The sequence below is a fragment of the Euprymna scolopes genome, chromosome 19, assembly GCF_053919585.1.
Source record: "Euprymna scolopes isolate OS-2025 chromosome 19, ASM5391958v1, whole genome shotgun sequence".
NCBI classification, from domain to species: domain Eukaryota; kingdom Metazoa; phylum Mollusca; class Cephalopoda; order Sepiida; family Sepiolidae; genus Euprymna; species Euprymna scolopes.
In genome coordinates this window covers 108180356-108202571 of record NC_136500.1, presented here as the reverse complement: position 1 = coordinate 108202571, position 22216 = coordinate 108180356, and the positions used below count along the sequence as shown (strand labels likewise).

Sequence of the window (22216 nt, the reverse complement as noted above, 5' to 3'; positions counted from 1 at the left end):
GAGTTTTTGATCTTTAAAACAGGAAAGAAAATAACATGATCACCAGAATCCTGAACCGGAGATTACAAAAGAGAATCATGATTAATGTGAACACAACATAAACAGAAGACAATTCTAGTGAACAAGCAAGTTTGCTTGCTTATATTATGTTAAATTGCAGAAATGCTGCCAATGATTGGCTGGCAAAACAAATCATCTGTTTAGATGGTGACACGGTTTTGCTTACTTTAGGAAAGTCATTCTCCCTTTTCTACTGCAGACAAAATGTAGCAGTGTTTCACTTAATGAAAATTTCTCTTAACATCAGAGGCTGTGGACAATTAATTTTCTGTGTCAGCTTTACAAAATACCTCATATAATTTTATTTTATCGTTAATCTGTTTAATATTGCTGTCATTTATGACTTGCTAGCAAGGCTACCTGGCATTGCATGATTGGTAGCAATATTTATCAAAAGCAATTTTTATCAATAGCAATTAATTCCCTACTGCTGTCACATGCAAGGTAAATCTTACTGTAAAACTGAAACAACTAATCAAGGTAGAACTTAGAAAAATGCAAAATACGATGAATATCTGAGTTAAATCTTGTTTAAAGAACATGGTTTTAAATATGGGGAAATAATAGATTTTGTTTTATTTTTGATTAAATAGATTTTTATTTTTTTATTTATTCTCATTTCTTTTTATTTTATTTTACAGCATTTTCAATTGATCGTAAACTAAATAAAATTTATTATGTGACAAATCAAGCAATAAAATCAGCTAATTTTGATGGCAGCAACATCAGCATAATGGAGTTGAAGGGCCTCGTCAATCCATCCCATTCTGTACCGACGTACAAAGTTTCTCAGGTCCAAAAATTATTCAACTTTACAAAAGGAAAAGGTTTTCAGAACCCACCTCGTACAATTACAGTATTTGGGGATTACATTTATTTTGCCAGTGAGACACTGATTGGCAAAATTTCCATTTCAAGAGGGGAAGTTGAAATCTTGAGAAACAACAACAGAAATGTCTTCTCTCTTGTTGTCCACACAAAGGCTGAAAAAACAGGTCAGTTTGCAACTAAAGAAAGTGTTTCTAAAATAATTTTTTTTTATAAATCTACCATTAGTTAAAACTTGTAATTTGTTGTTAACTAGCTGAACGCCCGGCATTGCCTGGTTGTACAATACGCTTAAACATATTTTAATTTATGTAGATTGTGTATGTATTATTATAGAATTAATCCTCTGTTGAATATTATATATTACAAGGAATAATTTGCCCAGTGAGCTAATTTGCAAAAAAAAAAAATTTTTTTAAATAATAATAATATCGTTCATCAACTTTCGTCTGTGTTTGTTTACAATATTACATCAATGGACAATCTGAAAAATAGTCTTTCCTCTCTTAGAGATAAAAAAAAATTTTTACAGGGGAATATTTTGCATTACACCTGTGTAACATAATATTTTACCTATAAAAATTCTTTTTATCTATAATAAAAGAAAGACTATTTTTAAGATTATATTTTTTTCAATTTTTGATACTTATCAGATAAATGTCTGTACAAAACATATATAAGAACACTGCCAGAAATATAAATTACTTTTGTGTGAAATTTGCAAAAGATAGGCTCAGCCATTTCGGAACTTATGAGGAAGAAAAAAAAAACAAAAAACACACACACACACACAAACACACACACACACACACACTGTGACTTTAATATAATAGTAGAGAGAATTAAAGTTAAATGCTTGCAGAAAAGTATGAATTTATACTTGTCGATCTACCTCACATACTCGACTAAATATAATAATAATATAATCTAGTGATAACAACAGCAGAGAAACAATCTCTATAAAATATTCAATATTTTTTGGCTGAAATACTTATATCTAGATTGATTACCAAACTGAATTTCAACCAACCAGTAAGAAATGTCCTGGAAGCCTAGCAACTGTTAGCAATTGCTACATATGTGAAAACCCAATAACAATCCACAGTTAGATACTGAACTTGCCAAATGAACTCTTGTCAATCAACACTATTATACAGATTCTTTGCAATCAAACTAAATCTAGCTTTGGTTGCAAGACCATCGGTATCTCAACAGAAAACTTGATCATATTAAATATAGTGACAGCTTATACACAGTCTCACAAATTCACTTACACGCAAGTCGACACTCATACAGACAAAACAATGCTTTCTTTTTCTTGGCTCATTGGACTCTTAAATCTTATCTTTTAGTTGTTTTGTTCAACTACAAATGGATTTAGCAAAGTTAAGTTTTCACAATCACATGATATGATTCAATTTAAACATAAGACATAATTATCTTATTCCTATTTTGTCTTTTGTTGAAATCAAAATCTATAAATTTTTTTTCATACTTAGGTCAAAATGGCTGTACTGGCAACAATGGAAATTGTCCTCAATTATGTCTACCTCAAAATGAAACCAGTCGACGATGTGTGTGTACTGCAGGATATCAATTAAAAGACAATAAATGTATAGGTATATCAGTTTTCTACTTTTTATTATTGCTAAGAAAATTGAGAATAGAAAGCTATAACAGAAAATAATGAATTGTTTTTCTTATTTTTTCTTTTGATCAAATTACATTCAAATTTCAAACTCTATCTGAAGATTAAAAAAGAACATTAAATCAGAGTTTTTTTTTATTTGTTTTTATATAGCAAATATTATTTTATTCTTTTGATATTATTTATTTCCAGGATTTTGATATGTTTAAATTTGTGCTTATTTTTATGTTAGCCTATGTTTCTGAATATGAGTTAAATAAATTGTATTGAATCATTTAATTTTATTTAGTCTCTCATTACAGTAACCATGAACATCTAAGAAAGTGATTTATTTGCAATCTGAATCTAATTTTTTCTCCTCCACCAGGAATTAGTACATTTCTGATGTACAGTGTAAGTAGTGAAATCCGAGGAATTCCATTGGATGTTAACAGTTCCAATGTGAAAGCATTGCCCACAATACCACGCATCACCATGGCAAGTGCTATTGACTTTTATGCAAGTAAGACATTTTTTTTTGATAATTTCTTGTTTCCATACTTAAATAGATACAGTCACATATAATAATTTTGTTCATTTACTATAATTGTCTGGGGTTTTTTTTACAATTCACTTATTTTGTACTCATTTATGAAAGTAAAATAGTTGATGTGATAAGAACCCAAATGACTAAATAATAAAATACATGAAAATTTCCATATTTCTTTCATTGTACTTTCTTGATGCATCTTCTTTTATCTATTCTCTCTTTAAATACACTTCTTATTTATTTTTAACAGAAGATGACTATATTTATTGGGTGGATATCACCGCTCGCACAATTTCTCGTATCAAAAGAGATCTTACAGGACGTGAGACAATTGTACCAAAAGGAGAAACAATTGACGCACAAAATACTGTGAATGGTTTGAACTCTGTGGAAGGTTTGGCAGTTGATTGGGTTGCTGGTAAATATTTACTTTGGATATTTTCACTGCCAATTATTTTTTATGCTTGTTAAATTTTGTATGTAATTAAAATTAAAGCATTTCATTTTAAATAAAATTTTAATTCAACAATTTAATTTAGAATGTACTACAATTCCTGAAAAAATTTTGATATCACATTTTTTGTTTTTTTTGTTGAAAATCCCTCTTGTATTTAAATACAATATTTGAAATTTAATTTTCTGTTTTTCTACGTCTCATAAAATATTTTTAATGAAAAAAATCAAGGAATGAGCATGGATAGAACATAATTTGAGTCAAGATGAAACTTTGAATATTTGTCATTTTCTTAGCTTTTAAATTTAATGCAAGCTCAAAAATATTAAACTCTTTGTAATTATTCACATCTCTTGCAATACATTTTTAGCTTTGCTTGCTGATCATTAAAATAAGTGAATCACCCCCAACTTATTTGAGCAAGGAGCAAAGTGTAGTATCTGTTCTTTTCTCTCCTCAATCAGTCAAGAAGAAATACTTCTAGACTGAGCTAATTTTAATTTTGCCTTAATTCAGATTGACCTTTTTAAGGAAGCTAAATTTGTCCTCACTTTAAAAACTAACCTTTTTGCCTAACTCTGTTCTTGTGGGAGAGGCAAATAAGTAGGAACAATTAAATTAAATTTCTACAAAAATACTGCTGACACCTTCAAAATTTGAATGACTTTTTAATACTTTTTTCTCTTTTCTTTTTTTCAATTGAATTATCTACATAGCTATTTTTTTCAGTTTTTAATCTTAATGATAATTAATTATATTTTCAGTTTTTATTTCTTACCTACTTTAAAATATTTTATTACTTACAGGAAATGTCTACTGGACTGACAGTGGTTACTCTACCATTGAAGTAGCCAGACTGGATGGAGAATATAGATATGTTCTTATATTTAATGGACTTGATCAGCCTCGTTCCATTGTTGTGCATCCTATGAAAGGGTATAACAATTTTATTTTCATGATTCTAAATCAAATATTGTAATGAAAATAGTAATAAGTTTAATAATTATATACTAATGGAAACAAATGTCTTTTCAAGCTATTATAAATACTGATAAAATTTATATTTTTTTGATTCTAAGTTCTTTTCAATTTTCTTCCATTATACATTTCACTCTTTTTTTCCTATATTATAGAAGCAACATGTTATAATGAATTTTGCAATTAATGGCTTAATCTTATTTTCCCATCATTTTCCCTCTTATGATAATTCTCTAAAAACTGAAAATGTTAATTTTACTATGAATGTTTAAACTTCAATTCATGAAAAGGGAGATGAATTTTGTTTCATCAAAGAATGCCGACCCTCTCCCCCACAACACATGCAGATTTGGTAACTTTTTCATTTTGAATTTCTTAATTGAAACTGATTGAAGTTGTTTAAGAAAAACGTTTTTTTTTTTCTTTTTTTGTTTCTTTTTTTCACTGCCTTTTTTTCACACACATCAGCTATGACTCCATGTTGGGAAATTCATCTCCCTTTCAGCTTTTGTTTGCCATTGGCTGAAATACTCAAATTTTGAGGCATTTATTTGCAGTTATTAATGCTGAAGTATAAAAATTAATGATTTATCTTGAATAAAATATTTTAGAAAATCTGCATAAAAATTTTCCTTATTTTACTTAATTAAAAAATTTTTTTTTTAGGTATATGTTTTGGGCTGATTGCGGAGCACATCCTGCTATTGAACGTGCTCGTCTTGATGGAAGTGAACGGACGATACTTTTAAACAAGACTATTGCTATGCCTCATGGGTTATCTATAGATTATGAAACTGATCGCTTATATTGGTGTGATAAAAAGCTTGGCACTATTGGTTGGATCAGCATCAACGGCAACGAAAGCCACACTATTGCGCACACGATGCAATGTATGTCTCTCACTCTCTTTGAAGATCATGTCTATTGGATTGACAGGTGACTGCTTTCTCCTTTCCTTCACTTCAGTATTTTACACCATTATTGCATCCTCTAGTTTTATTATTATTCATTAAAAAATAACAATAAAAATATAAAATACAAAAAGTAACATCGTTTTTCATGCTTCAAAAAACCCTCATAACCTTTACATATATATATATATATCTGACATGATTTGGATTGTAATTATTTTGCAGTGCTAACCAATCTGGCTCAATTATCCGAGCAAATAAAAATGACGGCAGTAATCTGATTTATTTGAAAACAAACCAGGGAAGCAAACTCAAAGATATTAAAGTCTTTCACAGTTCCAATACAGATGGTAAGTGATTTTAGTTGTTCACCTTTTGATATATTTCAACTTGAAAACAATGTGAATTGTTATTTTTGACATGCAAATCACACATACATCGAAGGCCTTAATCTTTAGAAAATGACCTCCAGTCTGTAGTAGGGACAAAAATGGATGGTCACATTCAATGCTACCAAGACAAAACTCTTTTCCGTTAACAATTATAAAATACCTTTTGAACCACTGATTACTATGGCCAATAGCACTCTTTTCTTAAATCCCCTGCTTAAACTCCTTGGCTTAACATATTCAGGCGACATAAATTGGAATAGATACATTGAAAATACTGCCAATTCTGCTATAAAGAAGGTGGCCTCTATTTACTAGGCTAGTAAACTTTCCACAACTGCTTGTTTCTTATATCTCTAAAAAGCCACATTCACCCATGGATGGAATATTGTTATCACATCTGCATTGGTGTACCAACCATTAGTCTCTTTTTCTTGGACAGGATACAAAAAACTAACAGACTTCACACTATCTGCCTAACTCTAGTCCTTGTCACGTCACCACAGTTGTATCGCTATGCTTTTTTGCGCAGAATGTACTTCAGTGAATCTACTCCACTCAAAGAAAATGCCTGTGACCCACTCTACTAGCAGCAAAATCCTATCCCTTCACGTAGAGATCCGTAGACATAGAAAGACTTTCTACTCTTATAGTTTCTTTCCTCAGACCGCTTTCCTTTGGAATTCTCTTCCTGATTTATATTTTTCAGATTACCAATATATAAAAATATAAATATGTGAACAAACATCTTGCTGCACAACTCCCCACTTTAGTTGACTCCTCACACACATAAATGTATGGTTTGATTGTTTAATTATTTCTTAAATGTCTATAATCTTTCATTTGTAAATCAAAATAAATTTGTTGCTTTGATTATTTTCTTTCTACTCAACTTTTCAGATTGGAATGTTTGTTCAGATAACACCACTGGCTGCGAGAATCTTTGCCTTCTCAACTCTGAAAACAAAGCTACATGCACTTGTTCCTATGGACAACTTGATCAAGATGGTAAATCATGTCAAGGTAAACTTATTTTTATTTTCTCTCAAAACTTATAAAAAAATTTTTATTTTAGATTCTATGCTGTTTATCATTCTTTTCCATGGTCAGTATTCGCTGATAGTAATATTTAGCTGAAAAACCTGCCTATGATCAGGAAGACATTTTTACTATTTTAAAAATATTTGATGAGTAGTCATTGCACATTTTATTGGCTATTTAGTTTTAAAAGTTTGGTTTAATAAATAATTTATGTGGCTATGCTTGTCATTTTATTGTATGATTTTTCTTCTCCATACACACTGGTTTCATATATATTAACAAGTAATTCAATACATTTTATTAAATGAAGTGAACATTTATTAAATAGTTATTTGATAAATTTTTACATTAGGTCTACCTCCACAATTTTCTTTAAAATGACGACTTTTATAGGTTTTTGACTATGCTGGTTTAAATTTTGTAGAGACAAGTAGTTATTGAGCTATAAAGATCTGTATTATACACTATAATTCTTTGGTGGCCATCTTTTTACGTGCATGCATGCGTGATAAACAAGTCTACTTCATACAGATCTTTATATCTCGATAACTACTTGTCTATGCAAAATTTTAATGAGATTTTCGTATTCAGCATAGCAAAAAACCTATAAAAGTGGATCTTATGTAAAAAAAATACCAGTTATTTAAAGTTAATTTTCAAGGAGGGTATTTCAAATTAGAACAGTTTTTCAATTGTTCAAGGTTTAATTGAGGTTTGTTTTGGTGTTCACTTGTATAAATCTAGATTTATAGAACTAAGCATACTTCATAAAAGATAGAATATAAGTTTTTGTGAAAAAAAGTGCAAATATAAAAAGTATTTTATTAATAATTGCTATTTATTTGACCAGTGTTAGAAAAAATAAGAGGAAAAAATGTCTAGCTAAAAATAAAAAACTACAAAATAAAGAACCACAAATTTTGTATATTCATGATTGGCATTGCCGCAGATGAAAAACCCTAGGAAAGTAAGATTTTCAGTGTTGATATGTATTAATTTGAAAAGAAAGTGCCAAATCATTTCTTGAGGAATTTATTATATAAAAGAATTATCAGTGTGTATATCTGGAAGGTGAGGGGAAAAAGAGCAAGAAAACATGATGACTAAAGAGAGGTAGAGAGATAAAATTTTAATAGAAATATGTAACACTTTTGTGCAGGGAAATACCTGGCAACCCTGCTATTTTAAAATAAATAGAACTTCTTTAGACATTTTCATTTGCATTCTATTGTTTGTAAATTCAACGAGCTTGTATTTTTAAGCATTTCAATTTTTTTTTTTTTTTTTTTTTTTTTTTTCAGGGAGTTTATGGTTGTGGTGAATAATTTCAGCTGCAAAATCATATATTAAACTGCACAATTTTTATAAATTAGAAAGTTATTGCTAATGTAGTTGCAACAAAAACCAGATTCTCTTTGTAAATGTCCTACAAATTATTTTCTATAAGAAATTTGTTTTGTATTTATCACAACTTTGATTACATTTTTCATTCTTCTTTTTATAATTTCAGATTATGATGCCTATTTGCTCTTCTCTGAAGTTACTTCAATCCGTGGCATCCACATGATCAACGAAAATAATTTAAATCCTCCTGTGCGACCAATGCAAAATAGAACATACATGAAAAATGTCATTGGCCTCTCTTTTGACTATAAAAGGCAGAGAATCTTTTATTCAGATATTCAGCGCAGTGAAATTGGTTCCATATCACTGAATGGTTCACATTTTAAAATCCTTGCAAGAAGTAAGTATTCCCTCAATAGTTGTAAAAAAAATACCATGTAATGTAGTAAACCACCGGGTTTCACTAGCATATATTATGACCAGATATCAAGTGAATAAAATAATTAGACGTCTTCAATGGTGGGTGAAAGCTTTTGTAGAATCAAGACAGGGGAAGATAACTCTAAAAGAAAGTTATCTCCCCTAGTCTTTCAATATTATTAAGAAAATTGAAAGAAATTTGTTCTCCATCTAAGTTGAGATGATATACCTGCCCCCTATTAATACTTTGTGCTTGGCCATAGGCTGGAACTAAAATAGCTGTTGATTGTCTTGGACTTTCCATATCATTTTAAGATATTATTGTTGTTAATACCTTAGATATCTGCCCCCACCCAGCACTCCTCTGTCTAGATGAAATGTAGACAGCATTGTTGATTATGATCACCTACATTTTGTTTTCTTTTTTGTTTACTATATTAAAATAAAAGAAGCAAAAAACTGTATTCGTTAATCACTCCATACATTTTCTTGACACTTGATTTTAATGAGATTTAAACTGTAAATAACAGAAAATCATATTGATTATGAAATTGGAGTAAATTTCACTCATCATTAAAAACATTCTAATAGAAACTCAATTTTACAAAACTAAAATTTTTTGGAGGGATCGTTGTTGATTACGATCACCTTTTTTTATTTACTATCTTTCTCAATAAAAGAAAAAGTGTTTAAGAAGAAATTGGTAAGTTTTATATCTTTTTTTTTCCAGATGTCGGATCTGCTGAAGGTTTGGCATACAGCTCTGAACTTGATTATCTCTACTGGACCAGCTACACTCACAGTTCCATCAGTCGTCTGAATGTCAATGACACTGTGGTCGATCCACAGCCAGAAACAATTTTGAATTTGACAAAAGATGATTATCTTCGTGCGATTGTTATAAACAGCTGCGAATCGTGAGTCGCTTTCAAATAATTCTACATCATTTTCATTATTTGGATAATTATTTTCATCTTTGTTCATGAACACCCTAACAATAAACTTCACGAAATCATGCTAAAAATCAAAAAACAAGAACAAAATACGAAACTAAACAGAAAAAAAGAAGTCAAACTAACAAGAATAAAAATAGGCCATACTCACTTAACCCACTCATATCTGCTAAAAAAAGAAAGCCAACCCATCTGTATACCTTGTCAAACACCACTCACAATCAAACACATATTAATTGAATGTACTGATTTTGTAACAGTAAGAAATCGATTCTACCAAGAAAACAATATTAAAGAGTTATTTGATAAAAACAGTCCCCACACCATATTCTCATATCTTAAAATTTTTTAAAAAGAACCCTTTATACAACGGTCCTGGATATGACCTAAAACTATATCCGATGGTGAGGCCCCACCTTGCGGGCCTTGGGGAGTGTGGAGCCACCCTTTAATTGCTATTGCTTCCAGGTCCACTCTGACCCGGAGTGGTAGTACTTTGTAAGGATCCCAACTATGGGTTAAATAGAATCCGACTTAAAAAACAAACATACTCCATTAAAAATCGTTCCTCAAAATAACTAGATTTGGCATTAAATTACCTGAAAAAGGTTGATATGCCGTAAAACAAAAACAACCATCATCTTTGTTCTTATAGTCACAATGTTTTCATCAATGTTATATATGACCATTTTTTAGTGTATACCTTTGAACATCTAGTTGAACTACAAAAAACCGAAATTGTGGAAAAGTTTAATAACTTATGCCATTGTTAAAGTTTAATTTAAAAAACATCTTAACTTACAACTGTTTATTTTTTTTTTTTTCAGAAACAGAAAAGAAAGAAATGTCTTTTAAATGAGCAGAAACAATTGTATGAATAAGGATGTTTTCTTATAAAGAAAATTTAAAACATTATATATACAAGTTTAGATTTAAAATTTCTAGATGTTGACCATCTTACCGTTTATTTCTTTAAATATGTTGAAATGCACAATTCTTGACAGCACCTGTTTTGTAGTGCAGAATTATTCATGTAATTATGTCGATTTTTAAATTTATTCAGTCCTTAACTCATATGATGAACTTATCAGCTTTAAAAGAAAATAAAGGAATATGAGTATGATTACAAAATCCGATAATTGGAATAGAAGTTTCAAATATTTTTCAATTTGTTATGCCATGTTTTAATTTTAATTAAAAGATTGGCATAAATAAAACGTGAAATATGATCGAATAAACATATTTTCCTATAAATCTCTCTCTCTCTCTCTCTCTCTCTCTATATATATATATATATATATATATATATATATATATATGTAAACATTTTTAAATAATATGGTGGTAGTAATAATTTTTTACTTTAAAATGCACATTTGTAGTATTGAGATGTTACATGCGAACATAATTACATACTAAGCATCTACAAAATTAAAAATTCTGAATGCTTAACATCTAAGAATTTTGTGATGTTAGTTACAATGCTAAACACTTTAAAATGTGATGAGTTTCATTATTCACATTATTGTGGGATATTTGGTTTTTAAGTAAGACTTCAAAATTTATTAATCTTTTGATGTTAGTATTGTGCATTATTTTAATATTATTAACTAGAATGTATTTATATTTAGAATAGGGGATGCAATTATATCTCATTAGATTGGAACTTATAAATGCACAGTGAGTTATCAGGAAAATGTTTCACTAGTGGAATTGATGTAGCAGTTTTATTATTGTTTGAAATACATTCTCCCATGTGCACTGAAACTAATATGTTGGTTTGGTTCTTCCGAATATGTTTTGAGTCTAAAAAGTATTATTTTAACTGCTGATTTGATTGCAAATTGACAGTGATTCTATGGGATCGGTTCTTAGACTTACCTTCAGTAACTTTTACATGGTTGACCTGTAAAATAAAATATTTAATTGCTAAATACTCCATTAATCCTCACTATGTTGATAATATTCTTATTTTATCAAAGTAAAACATCATAAAAAACTACAAAGCACTTTTCAAAATAACTCCATACTTACATTTATTTATGAGATTAACCTTAATAACAAAATTCTATTTTTAGATGCTCTCATTGGCTCTAACAATGATGCATTTATCACCTCTCCCTATTAAAAAAGCGGCGCTTATGTCAACAGATCATCAAATCTAAGGGAGATAAACAGTAAAAATAAGCATATTTTGCAAGATATAATTTGAGACGCTGAAATAATCAGTAGAACAATGTTAAATGAAAAAAATAAAATAAAAAAAAGATTACACGATTACTGTAGCCGAGTTCCGAAAATTGCAGAAGCAGTTTACGAAAAGGAAAAAGTTAGTGAAGTTGATCAACGAACTTAAAAATATAACCATGTTAAGTAACAAAATAAACTTATTATTAACGTACACAAAACAAAAGTAAACAACCTGTTACAATGAAACTATGTTAATTAATCAACAACAAAAATTAAATAAACTTGTTAATTAATCAAGAAATTGTTGTCCAATTAACCAAAGAAAAATGCTTCCCTTATTTAAGAGACCCCCCCCCCCAAAAAAAAACCCTGAACATTTTATCTTGTGCAGAATCTTTGAGTGTTGTTATTTTTTCCTACTTTAATCATAGATAGAAATGACTGATTACCTAAAATAAAGAAAAACAAATTTATTTTTTAATTTTTTTATTTTCGTTTAAAAAAAAAATTACATTGATGGTTTAAATACTTCAAAATCTCCAAAAAAGTTTTAATCATCCTGATGCTGACTGATTACCTAAAATAAAGAAAAACAAATTTCTTTTTTGTGTGTGTGTGATCATTTTTTTTTTTTTTTTTCATTTAACATTCTTTCATTGTTGTACTGATTATTTCAGCATCCCAAATTATATCTTGCAAAATATGCTTATTTTTGCTATCTTTATGCTGGTTATCTCCCTTAGATTTAATGATCCGTTGACATAAGTGCCAAAAAAAGCTACCTTTATTAACCCTTGCAGCTAGGTTAAAAAAGCGAATGTCCACATTGATATAAAATAGCAATAATTAAAAATGTATTAAACCGTGCAAAACTAATCTTAAACCAGAAAATATTATTTTATGAATTAAAAAAGCCATTAAACCACTCCTAATTAATAATCAATTTTCTAATTATATTGTAGACAAATAAAATAATGATTAGAAACTTAGACAATACTGACAATAATAATGCTAAATAATTCTCACTGCATTAAGCTGTTCTACTATAACCATATACTTCCAAACTTTAAATTGGATGAAAAAGCTTTTACAAGTATAATACATCAATATTTATATATCTCCTTATAAACTGTTATAATTTCTATCAATTGTCATGTCATCTTTTATTATAAAAAATTGAAAACATCAAACCACATAGTTAAAAAAATAACAGTTACTAGATTAAAGCCTAAGAGGAAAGATCTCAATGTTATCTTTATCAAATCACAAACAAAATGTACAAATTCTTATAAATTACATTGACACAATCATTTATAAAGATTCTACAATTTATTCAATAGTCATAATGAAATACAGCAGATTAGGCAGGTGTATTAATGTAAATTTACCCCAGCTGTATAAAAGAGCAAAGAAATGATAGCAATTCACAATTCTTTACTTTCTAACAACATGTAACAATGCTAAAGAAAGGAATGAATAGAAAGACAAAGGGAAAACATCCTTTTTTAATGTTAAAAAAAAAAGTAAAATTAAAATAACCTCATCAATATCAACAGGGAACATAGACTATTGAAATGGTCATGATTTATATATGTAAGCAGTGACTATATATATGCTAGACGAACCTTGTAGACACCGATGATGTATGTAGTATACTACAAAAACTTGAACATGCGTATTATCTTGTTCCCGTGCACATCAATGGTTATACGACTAAAGGACGACGTCTTCCATTAAAATGTTTTAGGTACAGCCATTGAAAACTTTTGAATTTGTGTGCATTTATTATTGTTTAGTGTGAGTTCTTTTAAAGTGATCCATTTCTGACTGATTTTAAAATATTTATTTTTTTATTTTTTATTTAAAAAAAATTTTTTTTTGCAGACGTATGTATTGGACAAACTGGAATATAAAAAATCCAAGTATTCAAAGAGCTTCGTTGAATGGTTATGATGCTCACTATATTATTAAGACCAACATTCACACACCAAATGGACTGACCATCGACCACAAAGCACAAAAATTGTACTGGGCTGATGCACGGTTGGACAAGATAGAACGATGTCATCTTGATGGCACTGGTCGTATGGTATGTATTTCAGAAATTGTTTTTCTTTTTAAAGTAAATACTTATATCATGGAGTCATCAACTTGATTGAATTTCGTTTGGCATAGTTTCAATTTTCATGCAAGTTTGGTTTTCACCCAGATGAAAATATCAATTATTTAGTACTAGCAGGGGTACCCAACATTGTCCGGGTGTTTGTAGGTGTGTGTGGGGGCCCGGGGGGGGGGGCGTTATATCCAAACCCTATGTTAAACTTCTTTTGAAAAATCGGGGGGGGGGGCAACAAACATGATGTAAAAAGAAGAAAAAGTAAAATAAAATAAAAAAAACTTATTTGAAAAAAATTTTTTAAAAGTTTTCGTAGGTAGGTAGGATCGAACCCAGAACGTTGAGGTGAAAACCTTGATAAGTTACCCGCTCACCCACGAAAGGAAAGTAACTGAAAGCAATTTCAGTTTAACGTTTATAAATGGCAGGGGCGTGGCGAATCTAATTAGGTCAAAGGAAAGTAAATTCCGCACTTAATTTTAACTGCGGGATAGTTCTTTGGAGTTTGGCTTTAACCCAACTTTGTCTGGTTTTGTTTCCAAAATAGCAAGAATTATGTAAAACTCAATGCAAATAAATATAGCTGCGATGCGCGTTCGCAATTAAATATTATGATCTACACAGTATATAAGAAGTTCCAAGCGATAGTGCAGTGAACCCTGGCGAAAAAAGCATTTCTTGGACATACAAAAGCTTGCATGCGTGTTTTGCCTTTTATATATATATAGATGGAAATGTTTTCTGGTTTAACTCCACATAAATGAAATATTAGGTGAAAAACAAAAACAAAAATTATGTATAGCTTATATACTTATATCAGTTGTGATTAGCTAAGAGATCAATTAATATCATAATTTTGAAAAGTGCCACTAACATTCATTCACGCATATTAATTCACAATTAGTAAAGAAGGATAATTCACAATGACGAACATTTTTATTTTTTTGGCTTGAATTGGGAAAATATTTACTCCAAAATTGTGAATAGCAGTAAACCATTCAGCAAATAAGACATAACTTTATCTTTATTATTTTGATTATCCAAATAATAGTTGTGAGAATAATATACAAGATTAGAACAGTAGTTCAAATGATTCTAATAATAGAAATTATCAATGATCATCTCAAAAACTTTGAAACGTAAACAAATTAAGCAAATGAAATATCAAACCAAAAACAAACTTGCCATTATTATTCACTCGAGTTTAATGACTACAAAACACATTGTATACAAGAGAGACGATGTACAGACATGTTCAATCTGTGCACTTTTATGGCTGTGAGACGTAATCGAAGATGAAGCATCAAAACAATACGATGTGTACAAGGACTTCCTTCACAGTCTCACTAACTGTTTCCTTGAAACGATACTGTCTTCGGTGGTCACACCATCTTGGAGCTTCTCATCTAACATGGAATCATGGCTGGTAGGGTGGGTTCTTCAGCCTGGCAATATTATATGAAGCCCTGACAGTCTTAGGTTGGTTTCCACAGGATGGTGCAATGTGCAGCGCTAGTACAGCCCTGATCAATCTGTGCCTCTCATGACACAGGCCACTCAGCGCCTCTCATGATACAGGCCACACCGACATCACTGATGTCTTGTTGGCAGATGATGATGAAGTCAATCATGTGCCAGTGTTTTGACCTTGAGTGCATTCAGGTGGTCTTGTACTTGTCTGCCACCCAGAACAAAGGTGATGCAAAGATTATGCTCTGTACACTTGCAGAGGAGAAGCCGTTGTCATTAATTTTACCTACTCTGTGTCTTCCCAGCTGCTGTAGTCCCTTCCCACTCTTGCATTAAAGTTTCCAAGAATGATTAGTTTGTTGGTCGGTGGGGTTGACCTGATGACTTGGTCAAACTGTTCATAAAATTGCTCCTTAGCATCATCTGGGCTTGTAAGTGTAGGGGCGTAAGCACTGATGATTGTGAGGTATCTGGTCTTGCTGAGAGGGATGTGTAGTTTCATGACGCATCATTGATTCCAACTTCTTAGGGTAACGTTTCTGATACCTTCCTTCACGCAAGGATGGGCAGTGCTGTCCTAGAAAGGCTACCCAGTCACCCACAGGTGCTGCCAAACTCTCCTTGAATTCAGGAAGAAGAGTGATTACTTGCCCATGAACTGCCTACGTGCAGGTTTGTGATTTCAACTGCCAGTGTTCACCTACACCTGTTGCTTTCGCCTCGGTTCGATTGCCCCAGGACTTGAAGAGTGTGTGTAGATAGATTGGTAATTCGTGATGAGTTGACAACTGATCTGCACATGAAGGTTTTATAGTGAGAAAACCGGTGCATCGTAGCAATTCCACTCTCTCAGCCTGGGAAGACTTGATCCAGTGGCACTGAGAACCGTTATGATGAGAAATTGCCAGGCTGCAGTAGATGACCAGGACTTCTTTGGGTGCCACAAAGCTAGTACTCGGGTTGTGGCCACTGCTGCATACGACAGCTATGGGGAGCCACAGGTTAGATCTGAGTGTTGGGTGAGGTCCAGTAGCAGACGAGCTGTCCTAAGAAAAGAACATGGTGACTTCCCTTACTAAAGGTACTAACCACTTCCCAAACATCCCAAAGATGGCATCCCTCAATTGCCAAAAGTGCAAAGCAAAAAATAAAATATTTTAAATTTCATCTGATATTGCTGTTGAGTATGAGACTCAAATGGAAATATACTTTCTTAGTCTAGGACAGCTCTTAGTGTAAATGCGGTATTGTGGTGACTGAGACAATTCTAGTTAAGAGTAGAATAGATATCTTTATCATTTTAGACTAACTCATTTTTCTCACATTTTTGATGGTCTTGTGCTTACTGTTTTAAATGTAAATTTTTAAAATATTTCCTGCAAACAACTAATTCAAGATGTATCTGTTCTGTTCAAAGATGAGATAATAATATCGTGAGGTGTTTGCACTATATAATAATGTGTCACAACCTCCTTCAAGGGTTTTGGAGATAGATGTCCATAAACTATTCTTGGATAAGTGTGTTTCAGTTTGAACTAAGGTAATAATATTGTGAGGACTCCATTTGCACTGTACTGGAATGGAAACACAGCAGCAATATACAATAACGAAGGATACACTTATTAAATTTTTACATGTGCTGCTAGTAATAATTTCTTTTGGCTGATTTTATTTTTATTTTTTTTAGGTGATTGTAACTGCTGTGCCACGGCACTCATTTGCTTTGGCTGTCTATGGTAATTTTATTTACTGGACAGATTGGATGTTGAAGGCAGTTCTTCGTGCTAATAAATATGATGGCTCAGGAATTACTTGGATGAGAAACCGAATTTCCAGGCATCCTATGGGTATCATTGCTGTTGCAAATGATACAGATGATTGTACGTACCCAAAAACTGCAAATTTCTTTTATTTAAAAAAAAAAAAAAAATTCTTTTAAAATTAAATTAATTTTCTTTCAAAAATTTTTTTAGTTCTTTCAGTGCATACCTTTTTTTTTTATTTCTAGGCAAACAGAATCCCTGCTATCAAAATCGGTTTGGATGTCATGACATGTGCAAGGTCGACACTCATGCAACTCCCTATTGTGCATGCCGTGATGGATTCACTCTGATGCCGGATATGAAAACCTGCAGTAAGAATCTATTTTCTCGACATGGGGGTGGGGCAACATAAAACTTCATATGAGAATATAAAAATATTAATTTGCTTTACTCACTTGGTATTGCAATATAATTTAATTTCTATACACTACTTGGAATCCTTGAAATGAAAGTAATTAATAAGAAAAAGACAAAACTAATTGATAAGAAGACTAAACTAATCAATAAGAAAAATAAAACAAACCTAGTCTATAAGAAAAAGAAGAGAAGCTAATCAATAAGAAAAAAATGACAAAACAAACCAACAAAAAACAAAAAGCAAAACTCATGATATTGCTACCGCAAACTTCAGTGTCGTCTTATCCGTCTCTCTATCTCTTTTATAATTGTACAGTTATTTTTATTCAAATAAACTCAGCCCTTCGCTCAGTGTTAAATTGAACGCTTCATCATACAAATATTTGATTAGTGGTAGTAACTCGGTTTTAGAAAGTAATATTTTATCAGTAGGGCTATGAAAACAGAATATTCTTATCATTGTTTTGAATCTCGAGTATATATTCAACACAGTTAATTAACCGAGAACCACATCACTCTATATAAAAGCATATAAGATGTCAACGGATACACACTTGAGAGTGAAAACAATGAAAAGAATATGCTGTTGTCCTAGTCTTATTTATCAGTGAAGAAGAAAAGTAAATAAAAAGAAAATATTCATCATCATTGACATCCCATGAATGTATCCTTCAGTTGAATCACACCTGCATTGCTATCTGTTACAATTGTGTAGCCTGATGTGTGAGTAAGAGTTTCTGTTTGACACACAATGAAGCAGTTCGCTTGAATTACACGGTTCATTCTAGAACATTTTATTGGTCTTTCATCTTCGTCATGAGCTGACCCCTTCTCCTATCTACTTCTGCAGTATGATGCAAAGAAGTGATGAATGATTGGAATAAACCAGTTGTTCACATGAATGTTGCAGACTCTTGAGTCCTTCCTGAATCAAAGTGAAGAGTGATGTTTTTCTGTACCGAACTAATTTCCATATAGCAGACCTTTGAAAGTTTCCCCCGTCTCAATATGTCTAGCATGTTCTGTCCATATTATGATACGTCTAATAAAGCCGTCCAAAATATGATGGGTTCATGTTAATAATCCCAAATATTTTTTGTAATTTGAAAATACTAACAATACTGACATGAAAAAAATTATATATTCTTATTTTTTGGAATCTTTTAAGATCGTAATTTGTGTATTCATTATTTTATGGCCTGTTATCCTCATTTTCATAGTTGTTATTTCATCACATTTTCGGCCAACTCATCCTACAGCCTTCTTTGGGTGATTGACTGCCACAGGATAGGAACACTGAATCTTGTAACTGTATCCCTAGTTGTTGTCTCACCACGTTTTGGCCAACCAATCCTCTGGCTTGCTTCGGTAGGATTAAAACTGCGATCTTCAGACAATGCTAACCTGGAACCATAGAAACACGATGCCTCTATCTACGAGCCCCAAAGGGTGATCAAGATTGGATTTTATGGTCTTATAAATCCAATTTTGTTTTCTTATCTGGTTTTCCATTGTCGGGTCTGTACTGAATGGTATAATATATTATTTTTACTTTTTGGAATTCTTTGAGATGAATAATTTGTGTATTCATTCCAGTAATTGCAACAACTATGGTAGACAACATTCAGCATCCCTATCCCATCATGATTACTCACTTGAAGTAGGCCAGAGGATGAGTTGGTCGAAACATGATGAAACAATAACAACTATGAAGATGAGGATAACAGTCTGCAAAAAATGAAGAAAATTAATTTGGATAAAAATTAAGATAAAATACATCTCAGTTTTCTTGTCGGCCATTTCTATATTTGTACAGTTAATTGTTTTATTTGCAATCATATCTGCACAAATTGCTGTTAAAATAATCTTAAGAGTTAATGATCCATCAGTTAAACAATGTTCTTTTGTCAAGCATTTTAGAATCATTGTTTATGATTTCAAAATTCACATACAGACCCACAAATGTTTATTTTTGTTAGAGACTGTATATAAAATAAATGAATTATTACTTTTTAATGAATCTAATAATTATCATGAAAGCAAACATGTTTCTCTTGCTAGGATCTTTCATTTCTTTATGAATTTATTTAGAATTATTATCAACAAGGACCACATTTAACACAGCTTCATATAAGACCTCCAGTTTCTGGTCTCTCATCTCCATTTCAAACGAGTCTTAAAATGAAGAGTTCTTTCTTAATTTATGATCTTGATGGTAAATTGTCTGGAAAGGGTTTTCCTGAGACAATATCGAAAAGATTACTTACAATTAGCTAGAAAGTGTTCTCTCAGCACAATATCAAACAGGGTAATGGTAATTGGCTTGATGCCAGTTTGATGAGCTACAGTGGAGTACTTCCATCACATGTTTGTCTATGACCACAATCGCACGTCTCTGCATTTTCTATTTTCTTTTATATTAGTACTAATAAATCCCAGTGAAAACTCTTCCTATACTTCTCATTTTCTCACAACTACAGAGGTATATTCATCTTTGATCCCCTGTCTGACCCCACACATTGACCTTCTATAACCTACAACCTCTCATAGCCATGTATTCTTTAGCTTCTTGAGGAAGGAAAATAACAATTATATTAAACAAGGTAGAATATGTCATTCAATCTATTACTGAATTTCGTCAGTAATTTCAAATGAATGTCACTTGAAATAAACATGAGTTATCGTTAACATGTAATATTGATAAATTTGATTTTTAGAAATATTAAGTAAAATATATCTTAAAAGAACTGTTAACATAATGTGTTTTTCAAGGTTTTAATAAATGATTCAAATAATATAGCAATTCTTTTCTCAAATCAAGTTGAAAAATGGCTAAGATTAGACTGAAGAAAATTAACCTTTTAGAACTGATTAAATTTGAAAAAAAATTTCAAGAAAATTTCTTCAAGATATTAAACTTAATCAAAATGAAAATTTTATATGTCTAATCTTAAGCATGAAATGAAAACAAAAAACTGAAAATAATAATCAGCTTTCATTTTTAAACAAGTGAAAATAGAAAAATTAGCCACTAAACTTGAAATAGATTTATCAGTTGAATAATTGTCTTTTTTACTTAATCTAAAATGTGTATTCATTTCTTGTTTTTAACAGCCAAAAACGGGACATGTGGACTGAACAAATTTGTTTGTCTTAGTTCTCACGCTTGTATTCCATATGAAAAGACGTGTGACAACATCTCTGATTGTATTGATGCCAGTGATGAAGATAAAGGCTTTTGCCGTGAGTAATATTTGATCTTCCTAAAATGGCTTTCAGTATTTTCTTAAATTCTTCAATATTGGCTCATTTGTTATCACCATAAAATAACATCTTAAGGCCTGAATGGATATGCCTATGGAATATTGTTAACTTTATTAGATATCTTTACATTTTCTCGTTGAATTGTAGAGCATCGTGAATGCCCAGTGACTTTGTTTGCCTGCATCAACAAGAAATGCATTCCATACAACCAAGTTTGTGATGGACATGATGACTGCGGTGATTCCAGTGACGAAGTGAACTGTAAGTGTGAAAATGACCAATTCCGATGTAACAATGGTCTGTGTATACTCGATGAACTCCAGTGCAACATGAAGAATGACTGCGGTGATAACAGCGATGAAGCACAATGTAGTAGGTTTCATCACATTATTTTTTTCTTATTCTTTATCCGATCATGCTTGACTGATTACACGCGAGTTGAATTTCTGTTCATAAACATTTTGGTTCACTCAACAGTTTTACCAAATACGAAAGAAAAAGCACAAAAGCATAAAAATTCAAATTCCAAAAATCCAAATCTGCTAGCACTCTCGATTAAATAATCTCTCAGGCTTATGTCTAGTCAGTGAAAGTTGAAAATTCTCATTGCATGAAGAGAAATGATATGAGAACCGTAAAATAAATGTGTAATGTGAGTTTGTAAGACAAACTTAGAGCTGGGGATCTCAGAGGAAGATTAAATTAGGGAGATATGTATAAAATAAGAGACTTTATTGGTTTAATCACATCGAAAATAAATAGGCAAGAGTTCTTGGATTAGTAGATATAGAACGATTAAGGTAGAAGAGTCCGTTCACAGGAAAGTCAAGGAAAACAGAATAAGAAGTGACAAATTTGAAATTAAGTGATAAAAACCTAGCCATAGAAAGGTTAGTTTGAAAGTCAATTTTTAAAAGCTGTCCAACACATGTCAGCATATAAAACAGACATAACAAATATGATAATAACATTGGTATGTTTTCTTAATTCGTTTTCTTGTAATCAATGAATAAAACCAAATCTTCAAAACTTCCCGATTGGCTTCAGATTCTATGTAGATCATGTTTTAAAAAGAAAATGTTTTCCGATACGATTTTTAATAAAATATTTACTAATGGTTTTTAATAAAATATTTACTAATGGTGTTTCATAAAATATTTACTAATGGTTTTTCATAAAATATTTACTAATGGTTTTTCATAAAATATTTACTAATGGTTTTTAATAAAATATTTACTAATGGTTTTCTTTGTTGCATGTTTTAGATGATCATCAATATTGTGGAGAAGACAAATTCTTCTGTAAAAGTTCTAATTACTGCATTTACAATTCTCAAAAATGTGATGGAAGAAATGATTGTATTCATGGTGAGGATGAACAGAATTGTAACAGAGGTAAGGAGTAGTTTTCTTATAATAGAAATGTAATTATTGCCGATTTT

General features: G+C 31.0%; 1 protein-coding gene across 5 annotated transcripts in view; it reads left to right on the top strand.

Annotated features, from left to right (window-relative positions):
• Positions 1-22216, top strand: part of LOC145239869 (prolow-density lipoprotein receptor-related protein 1-like) — a 520067-nt gene that overhangs the window by 388073 nt on the left and 109778 nt on the right. For all 5 annotated transcript variants that reach the window (XR_013862384.1, XM_080103450.1, XM_080103451.1 and 2 more), the window contains exons 37-52: positions 702-1055; positions 2388-2507; positions 2904-3038; positions 3316-3483; positions 4326-4455; positions 5164-5433; positions 5634-5758; positions 6698-6820; positions 8349-8582; positions 9333-9519; positions 13630-13834; positions 17019-17211; positions 17340-17465; positions 20626-20754; positions 20923-21147; positions 22041-22169. Coding sequence is in view for 4 of the 5 variants with exons in the window: in XM_080103450.1 (XP_079959576.1) it covers positions 702-1055; positions 2388-2507; positions 2904-3038; positions 3316-3483; positions 4326-4455; positions 5164-5433; positions 5634-5758; positions 6698-6820; positions 8349-8582; positions 9333-9519; positions 13630-13834; positions 17019-17211; positions 17340-17465; positions 20626-20754; positions 20923-21147; positions 22041-22169 (2853 nt within the window). In the remaining variant the exon portion in view is untranslated. The remainder of the gene's footprint in view (positions 1-701; positions 1056-2387; positions 2508-2903; positions 3039-3315; positions 3484-4325; positions 4456-5163; positions 5434-5633; positions 5759-6697; positions 6821-8348; positions 8583-9332; positions 9520-13629; positions 13835-17018; positions 17212-17339; positions 17466-20625; positions 20755-20922; positions 21148-22040; positions 22170-22216) is intronic.